Raw genomic sequence first — 10,072 nt, forward strand, 5'->3', positions numbered from 1 at the left:
GAAAATGTAGATGTTTGGGAATAACATATGTCTAATGTCTGGGTTGTTTTAAGTACTAATGAAGTGATATGGATACACCGAATGACAGAAATGGACACTATGTCCTCTAAAGCCCTGTAACCTGGAAGTGATGGGTCTCCTGCAGGAAAGGGTACCTATTAAAATGTAACTTCAGTGTTCTCTGTGACTTCCAGCCCTAGAGCTAAGTCAGACTTGAAGTGTTCATCCTCTTTCTCGTTAGCCCACCAGTAAAACAAGCAAACCAGGTAGCATCACTCCTTAGCTACACAGGTAAATGTTAACTGACTTCTCTGATGTCACAGCAGGAAAGACGAAATTGAACCTCACCTCTCTGTCCCCAGAGCCCCTGGTGGGATGCTAAGGTTTCCTCACAGTGACCTGCCAAATGGAACACCCATTGACAGCACACTTTTCCCAGCATTCAGCAGTGGCTGGGTTGTTACAGAAAAAAAAAAAAAAAGGATGGAACCCCAAAACTGTGTGTCTTTGTTTCTTCCAGGAGAGAAGCCCTACAAATGCACGTGGGAAGGCTGCACCTGGAAGTTTGCCCGTTCAGATGAACTGACCAGGCATTACCGCAAACACACAGGAGTGAAGCCATTCAAGTGTGCAGACTGTGACCGAAGCTTCTCGAGGTCAGACCACCTGGCGCTGCACCGTAGGAGGCACATGTTGGTGTGAGGAAGGCTCCTGTCCAGCTACATGCAAGAGCTGGGTCTCTTCAGGAGCAACTAACTCAGCAGGGCTGAGTTCCCTCTACAGTGTTAATGTCAAGGGCACCGCCATTCCCACGGTGCCTGAAACCAGAGCAGGAACAAGAAGGAACCCTTCTCCTTTCGGCCTGAAGGTAACCCCCCCATCATGACCACATGCGTGAGAGAGCCGCCGTCTGCGTCCACGCTGGCCTGGGAGTTCAGCGCCTCAGGTCCTGAAGAGACAGGCATTGTTTTTCATGCTATGTCCTCTACCATCGAAAAGATGTTTGTAGCTTGTACATTTTCCGAGCTGGCAGACACTCTGCTATCAGTCCCTTAAAGGTCATCTACCACAAATTGATGGTTAGAGGAGACCCTTCTCAGTTTGGATGATTCTTCCATGGCACCCTCACCCCCACCCCCACCCCAACTCCAAACCCTTTTGACAACAATTTCAGTTCCTATCTCAGTAAGCTAGAACACACATCCAGTCTGTTACTACCAAGCAGCATGAACTAGAAAGGAAGGGGCAGTTGGAGACACACATTACCCAGAAAAGAAAGGCTCACAGAAGTAACGCTCTGTGCTAGCGATGGCAGACCTAGGTAGTGCTCATACCCTGTCCTCATGCCATCCTCGAAAAGAACCAACATTGAGTCCTTCCATGTGTTTGTTGTTGCTTGTTCCTGTTCTGTTTCTATTCTGTTTTGTGCATCTGTTCCAGCAGAGGGGCAGAGCAGTTTCTCAGAGGCTAGTCCTGCTCCTCCCTGGCATGGACTGGCAGAGGTGTTCTGTAGTTGAATAGGAAGAGCCTGTCTAAAATAATAACAATAATAATAACCACTGTCCCACTTCAAATTGCAGTGTTCTGTCACCTAGGCACCATCTCCTCCTGCCCTTAGTGTTTGATTACAAGGAATCGAGGGGAGGGGGACTTTCTTAGACACACTGGCACCAAGGAAAGAGGTGGAGCTGCCCAGGCAAAGTCAGTGAACGTGAAAACGAGACAAAGCAGAGATGGAAATAACGCTCCTCTTGAGGAGAAAAGCAATAATGAATAGAAAGACTTTCCTACAATAACTCCACTGAGGACTCACGTTACCGATCTTCATACTTACTAAAGGGATTGTAAAAAACACCCCAGCATTTCAGCTGTCTTAGTTACATCCAGCACGGAGGTAGTCTTTCCACTGCTTGCCCTACCTGCTTAAGTACCACAATTAAAGATTATGCTCCCCTCTTCTCGGTTGAAAACAGTTATTTGGTGACTAGAGAGGCAAGGGAGGCAGAGCTGAGGATTAACTCTTCAGCCAGTGGGTCTGTTCCACTTGGGCATGAGTCCGTGGAAAAAGTGTCCCCATGGAAAGCCTGTCCTGGTGCTACCTCTCCAACTGGGAGAGCCAAGAGTCTGCCTCTACGCATTTCACTTTTTAAGCTGTCCCAGCATCCCCATGCTCCCACATCGGCATCCGCAGGGACAGACAACCTGCTCATCCTGGGAGAAGGGTGAGAGCAAAGTTAGGTTCCATCCTTCCTCTCAAATGAAGAAGCGTTTTGTACCTAGCAAAATGTACAGAAAAAGCAATACATGCCCGACAAGCACTCTTTCCAAAATATTTTGTCCCCACTAAAAGCTGCTGTTTTTTCCAGCTTTCTGTGGCAATTGGGTTTGGTGAGATTATTGTTGTTAAGACGTTTTATAGTTTCAATATAAAAGGTCTCCAGTGAAGGCCTTTGCAATATATTTCAATGACACACTTGATTTGGGGAATTGCACCTCATAAGATTCCTAGCTCATTTTTAAATGCCTGCACATTCTAAAATGATTTTTGGTGAGAATTATCCTTTATAGTATCAGCTTCTAATTAGGATAATTGTCTTCTGACAGAACAAGAACTTACAAGGAGAACCATTTGTGTCAGGTAGCTTTTAAAAGAATTTTAATAAATGTCCAGGCAAAAGTATCATGATTTACAGGTCAAATCCCAGCTTCAGAAATATGTGCTCTATCTATATTTTCTGCCAGGTCTAAAACCTTCATCAGGCAATTTCCCTCCTACAAGGGCTGTAGTTCTATGATAAATAGCTTCAGCTACACAGGTTGGTACCTACCAGCCAGCAGGGGTTTTTTTGTTTGTTTTTTTCGTTTTTGGCTTTTTGGTTGTTGTTGTTGTTTTTATATACCAACTGGAACATTTTTTTAATCTGTACTGTATGCACTTCCTACTTCTCATTGCCTGTAATCATTCAGAATAAAAACAGGTTTCCTGACGCATGCCAGCATTAGTAACTGTCCAGGGCAGAGAACACTGACAGTAGCAAACAAGCAGGATCCTCCAAGCGCTGGCCCCAGGGCCTAGTTGGCAGGTAGTGAGGGAGTCACTCAAGTGAAGTATAGATTTGGCTTCGTTCTGGCAGCTCTCATAAGAGCCAATCCTTTTTCCACAGAGAAGCATCTTGCAAGTTTTACAGGGAGAATTCACTGAACTGACAGGCAAGGGAAGCTTCCTGACTGACATCTTAATTTAAATTTAGCACAGAACTAAATGAGGCGCACCTCTCTAACAGCATAGGGAAGACTTGGGGGAAGTGATCTCTTCCCCCTCCCTCCCTGTAAGGGGAAAACTGAGATGGTCAGGTAAATGGATAAAACCTGCCACCATTACAGCGTTTTCCTCTTTTTGACATATCGATATTTTTTAGAAGAGATGCAAGCACAAATGAATACATCCCTGATCTGGCCCAAGAACTGAAACTTATTTGGCCCTTGTCTGGGGGATATAACCAATCCTCCTAGGTGTGTTTCCAGTATAACAGAAAGTGGTTTGAGACTAAAGGAAATGGGATATCCTTGGGCACAGAAAAGCCTCCACCCATTTCATATGTGAGTCTAGCTTCAAGAAAAGCACAGTGTCTGATGAGCTACCAAAAAAAGAGAGATAGGATCCTAAAGCTCTTCTCAGTGGTTTCCTAAGCAGAGCAGGCTTTGGTTTCAGGTTTAAAGTGGTTCAGCTTGCAGCTAAGGGAGTGTGTGCCTGGGAACACCTCGCACACGGCATGGAGAACCAATTGTCTCCTTGCAATTTAAAGGCTGATGACAAAAGAGTTGGGTTATTAGGGGTTTTCAGAGAGTCCCTTATATTCCAGTCTTATGGTTACATGAATAAAATGAGCACTTTAAAATATCACTTTAAAGATTAAAAGGGAAACAAGATGAGTTAGGGGAGGGGGGGCTTTCAAAATGCTTCAGTGTTTACACACGAAAGTTGTAGGTGATTAGAAAAGCCATGTTCATCATGGTTGAAATTTGGAAACAGCTCATGAGAAGACTGTGTTCATTATCATTCAACTTGTTTAACGTCAGATTGCCATTCGGGTCTGGAACGGAAATGGAAGTCTGCACTTTGAGATCAGCTCATTAGAATGATAACGTGTATACAGATAAAGATGCAGTATTCCTTAGTCTGTGCTTTGTTTATTATATGTACCAAAGCTGCAATTGAATCAATCTGGTGAGGTGAGGCCTTTGGTTGTACTCACATGCCTTTGTCTTGTTGTAATGACTGCCTAGAAACGTAGCTGAGATGCTGCTACGAGGCTGTCCGATCGCTTGTACAGTGAGGATTCTTAGGACTGAAGCAGTGTTAATACCAGCATACACACAGCCTGCATAGGAAGGATCAAATGTAAGCTAACGCTGATGACCACATAGGCCCAGGAAGCCTTAATACTCGTAGTTCAAGATCAGAGTTTATCCTTTACCATTGCCTGTAAGTTTATCACATAAATGTAGGCCACCAGCCAGATCTCTCTCTTTCCTTTGCCTGAGATTGTGTATCACGCAGACGTGTTCTCAAATGGACTTGGCTCAGTTAAGGAAAGAGGTTTGGCCAGTCATGTCTTCCATAGTACATGTCTACTTATTCCCACACTGCCTTTCACTTATCTGGACAGACACCCCCAACACATGCACCTGTGTGTACACATCTGCATATGCAGCAGCCAGCAGGCAAATAAATATCAACAAAGAACTTTTTTTTTTAAAGAAATAATTTGTAATAATCCATCCTATGTAGAAATGTAAGTTATTACCCAACTAGAGAATCAGCTTATAATACTATGTAACTCTGCCTGCGTTTTATAGATAAGAAATGTATATAAAAAATTTAAAATGCTATATTTTCACAATTTCATTATAGAGTAATGTCTGTTTAGCAACCCATGCCCATTGGTATTTTAAATATGCTAAATATTGAACAATTGCAATAGAAATTCAGATTTTCATAAGAAGATAAAACAGAAGGATACTGCATCTTTAAAAACAGAGTGACGCTATTTTACTGTATTCGTAACATATGTGATAGTGGAAAAGTATTTTCAAACCTGCAAATTTTACAGAGGTTGTAAATAGTTTGATGACGTATGTTGGGGAAAAGCTTCTAGTTTTCATCACAATAAAAAAAAAACACTTGTTCAGATATGCCTTGTGTATGGATGATACACACAATTAGCAATGTTGCCATGGGAACTGGTCCCACTTGTTGATGTTCTTGGTGCTTGGTTAGAGCTGAGTGGCCACTTGTCATAGTTTAGCCAGAATGATTTGAAACTCCAATGAAGTCATGTTTTCAAACTTGTCATGTCTTTCCTTGGGACTGAAAAAAATGGGGACTTACTCATTCTAGAAAGAATCATCTGGCAATCATTCTCCCCTCTCACGTATCTTCTTCCTCAACAAGATGGCTCTCGATTTTAAAAAACAAAATAAAACACAGGTATTTACTCTTGTTTAAGTTCCAGACGGATTGTTCTCTGGTGTAGTCGTAGGTGGATGAGGTGAAGTGTATGGCTACGACCACATATTAAGAGTCTGCAGTGGCAATAGGAAAAGGGTCAAGCTCATTTTTCAGAAATGAGTTAAATGCTGAAAGTGCCTGTCAATGAATATGACCAATGAGATAATCCTATACTTTCACACAGCAATAATTATTTATCATACATGGTTTTTCCTGCACAGTTTGAGTTCTCTCTCTCTCTCTCTCTCTCTCTCTCTCTCTCTCTCTCTCTCTCATACACACACACAGAGTAAACAAATGCACATAGTAAATTAAGTCTGTTCATGCAAACCCACAGAAGAGGGCTTTCATCGCTTGGAAGCATTACAAATCTTATTTGCAATTTACTATCTCTTCATATTCCATTTTCCTTACTTGAATATAAGCAGGCGATATATATGGAGATTAAGGTTATCTTTAGTGTACATGACAATTATAATGTTCAGATAAAGATTTTGACTGTGATGGACCTCAGACTTATGACAGAGCATGTATAGCTCCTACGGGTTTCCTCAGTTACAAACACTGATGTACTCAGAGCAGAACTGTAAGGGATATTTTTGTCTGCTTCATTTTACCCATTTAGTGCACAAGTCTGTCTTTAAGGGCTTCACTCTCTTCACCTGACATGTACCCTTGTATCATCAAGGAGCATTTCAAGATGCACATTGACCAATTATCCCTCTTCCCCACCCCCCCCCCAAAAAAAAGTCTTCGGATACTTGTGAAGGCCTTCAGACAGTTATTTAGTTAATCCTAACAGTTACCTCATGATGTACAATCAAGAAGTTCACAAGCTCTTTTTTAAAATTATTTTATAACTATAAGTAGAGTCGGGGGTAGAAATGCGACTGTATATAGACATGAACCCAGCCTATTCTCCGGCCTTGCTATCTCAAAGCGTGAATCCACCCAGACAAGCTGTTGAGGCTACAAGGGAACACTCAGTAAGAACAGTTCTTAACGTGTGGCGGAGAATACACAGTCAGGTTTTAGACAGCGTATGATACTGGAGCAGAACAGCAGTCTCCAGGCCCAAATTCAGGTGGTGAAAACCATCCACTCTTCACCCTACTCTGTCTCAAAAAGGAAGGGGGAAGCAAATGCATCAGGAGGTAGATGGGAAAACCAGAGAGGCGCCACGTCAAAGCACAGCCACTGCGTTCCCTAGTCTCACTGAAGTCAGACCTTCTGACTTCCTTCTTCCTCTATGTTGTCCGAAAAGTGCTAAAGTATCCCTTAAGGTTCAAAGCTCAGTGCACGGGGAAAACGATAGCTACCCCTGATTAATACTACGTGCTGACTGCTGCACTAAGAATTCTAACATTACCTCCCATCTGTATAATCATTCTCCAGTTCATGGATGAGAAACTGAGGCACAACGGGAATGGCTGAGATGTCCACAGGCGTGGATTAAGTCGATGGGTAGAGTGGGATTACATAACCTCCTGACTCTGCAGCTTGTGTTCCTTCTTTTGTAAGGTCACCCCTGTTCCTTATTCCTGGCTGCCACGTTCCCAGTCTTTTATTCAGTTTTGTTCTGAGGGCCCTGCCAAGGTAAAATAAAAGGACACCGCCTAGCACATGATGAGACTATAGTAGATCCAAACCTTCCTGCAAAGTCACTGATGGGGGATCATTCCAGATAAACATTGAACCAGAGATCTCCCTAAACTTGGCATTTTCTTTCAGAGGTTTGTCCAGAGCCTCCAAGATCTTCAAAACCTTTCTTACTTCCTACTACAATTTTGTCCCAGTTAGTTTTCCTCAATTTACATTCTTCCTTTTCCATAACAGGCCTGTTATAATCTGTAAAAAGGCATCTGAGACCCTCACCTGACTAGAGCTACTTCTTGATTGCAGAGGCCACCCTTACAGGTATCCATGAGTAGTGACGTCAGCATCTAGATCAGTGGACAGGTCCTTCCCAGGCCTCACACTTAACAGCGCTGCCTTGGAATGTTTTAAATAGTCTCATAAATAATTTGCTTATAGTATTGTTAGTTTGAGTTTTATGTGAGGAGCTGTCTAACATCAGAGAAATGAAATCCCTCCCTGTCTGCATAGAAGGTCTCTGACAGTATTGATTCATGGATGCGCTAATGGACTTTGAAAACATTAAGAATGCCATTTCTCAGAGTGTTTCAGTTTCTGAAAATGAATCTCCTGAATTATGATCATTCTCCCTGTTAGTTGGCTGGGGAAGAGATAAAAGCTGTATAAACAACTTCTCTTCCATGCTGAAAGCAAGGGTCTATGTCCGTAGCCTCCTGCAGACAGGGACTCCTGTCACTTAATTGAGTTTCAACAACAATTATTTCTCAGATGACAATGCCACCACTCGAAGTGGGTTGACAAGTGGGAATAGTCACATCAATAGCCGTTTTTTTTTTCCCCAAATTTCATCTCTAGAAATGTGAAGTGTTTCAGTGACTCTAGTTATGAATTACTGTTTTTTCAAAAGCAGGTGTAGCCAAGTCCTTGACAGAGATTAATCTTTGTTGAGAAATGAGGGTTTATAAGAGAGAATTCCTCTCCAAGTCTACTAGTAAAAGTGTCCAGGCAATCGAAAACTAAGATATTTTAGGAATATTTTGACATCTTCCTTTTATACTCATTTTGTTCTCTAAAAATACAACATAAACCATCACAGCTGTGTTTTCCCCTACTCATGTTTCTAGCTTTCCCATGGCAGAACTTTGGGAGTGTACCCAAACCATAGAATATATTTTGTTCCTCAAATGATTACATTCAGTAGGTATCATTCAACTGGGCACTGGTGCCTCCATGCAAGGCTCTTTCCTATCAACGTGTGTGTGTACAACCTGTTGTGTTTGGAGGTTCGTCTTTGAACCACCATGGAATGGTGGTTGCATTGTTTTGTCCGTGTCTATGTGGGACACATTGCATCACATGGCAAAGCAACTATAAATGGATGTGAGATAACGAGTTAACAAAACCAGCTTGAAAACATTGTCTTATGTATTACATCATCCTGCCTCATAATGCAATTATGTGTATCATGATCACCTTTTACAAAGAGAAACCAGCAAATTCATGTTTGTCCATAGAAGGGTGTACTAGGAATTGTCTGTGTTGTGAAAGTATGAGAACAGGCCACCTTTAATATACCCACCTGCCACTTAAAATGACTTAGTTATAATTAGTAGTAGTCTAGACGTTGCTCTTTTGTGTGGGGGGTCAGTGCAGACGTCATAATCCTTTGAATAAATCTCCCAGTCATATCTGAAAAAAACATATGAGAATAAAGAAAAACATCATCTTTGGCCAAATCAAGCAGGCATCTCTTTGCTTTTCCTCAACACTGAGCTCATTACACATGGTGATTGGATCACAAGATCGTTCTGTGTAAAAATATGAAAACGTCATTTACTTATTCTAGGCTGGAAACCTCTGCACAGCAAAGTAAATAGATGAGCTGCTTCTGTTTCATATTTATGGATGTAATCTTACAAAAAGACTCTAGGGCCTATGACCCAGAGAGTTAGTGTGCCCAGAGGAGAGCCTACACATTAAAGGATAAAGTCCCCCAAGGATGCTGGCAAGCAAATATATTGAGTTCTTAAATCTTTGTTCAGTTTTTCTGTTCAGAGTTTTAATTGCAAGTGAATTTATTTCTTCAGCTTAAAGATCTAATTTCCTAATAGTTTCCTCGCATTTATATACTCTGTAGTGTTTAGGCAGCTCCTGTTATAAGTTTATTAATATTATGTAAGTGTTGTTCTTGTATTTATGTATAGTGTATGTATTGTAAATATACTCAGAGCTTTTCCTTTTTACTGTAAAATGGTGATTTTTTTTGCCCTATGATAATGAAAAGGGAGACTCTCCTAATGAGGTTCTCTCAGAAGATTATTCCAGTCTATTCTCAGAGATTTAAATGAACAAGTGTTATCGTTTTCAATGGTGTCTCAGACATATTCTGTTGGTGCATCGCTTTTCTGTATTCAACTTTCCTATGAATTGAGCTGTGAACTGAAATAGAGTTTAAACCTTTATCTGTATGCATTTGTATAATTATCTGAATGAAGGCATGAAGGTTAAATAAAGCATTTTGTATGGAACAAGACTCCCTAATTATTACCAAGGCTGACTCAGGCTCTTTGGAAATCATAGTTATTAACCATTCTAATTAAACCTTTGTTAGGGAAGTTTTACTGATTGCTATGTACATTGAAACCAGGGAGAAGATCAAATCTGTGTTTTAAAAAGAGTGAGATTTTTATTTTGCAACAACCATCACCTAGAAAGAGATTCCTAATGTTTTAATGACTAACTCACCCAAAAATGGTCCAGAAATGTATCCAGAAAAGCTGTGTGATCTAGAAAAACTGTGTGATCCAGAAATGCATCCAGAAAAGCTGTGAGATCCAGAAGATGTATCTCTCACAGCTCAAAATCGAATCCCATGACTTGCAATTTTGTCAAACTCTGTGTGTCATAGAATGATTCATGGAGCATGGCAAGGCTGGCTGCTCTCTCTGCGTTTTAAAGAAAACT

The 10,072-nt window shown here is 41.3% G+C and overlaps 1 protein-coding gene across 34 annotated transcripts in view; it reads left to right on the plus strand.

The window, feature by feature from the left end:
* Nucleotides 1-9,639, plus strand: part of Klf12 (KLF transcription factor 12) — a 401,439-nt gene extending 391,800 nt beyond the window's left edge. For all 34 annotated transcript variants that reach the window (XM_076930661.1, XM_076930662.1, XM_076930665.1 and 31 more), the window contains one exon: nucleotides 521-9,639. In XM_076930661.1, coding sequence (XP_076786776.1) covers nucleotides 521-702 — 182 coding nt within the window. In that variant the 3' untranslated portion in view covers nucleotides 703-9,639. The remainder of the gene's footprint in view (nucleotides 1-520) is intronic.
* The last annotated feature ends 433 nt before the right edge of the window (nucleotides 9,640-10,072 follow it).

The sequence above is a fragment of the Arvicanthis niloticus genome, chromosome 3 (assembly GCF_011762505.2).
Source record: "Arvicanthis niloticus isolate mArvNil1 chromosome 3, mArvNil1.pat.X, whole genome shotgun sequence".
In the NCBI taxonomy this organism is placed as follows: Eukaryota; Metazoa; Chordata; class Mammalia; order Rodentia; family Muridae; genus Arvicanthis; species Arvicanthis niloticus.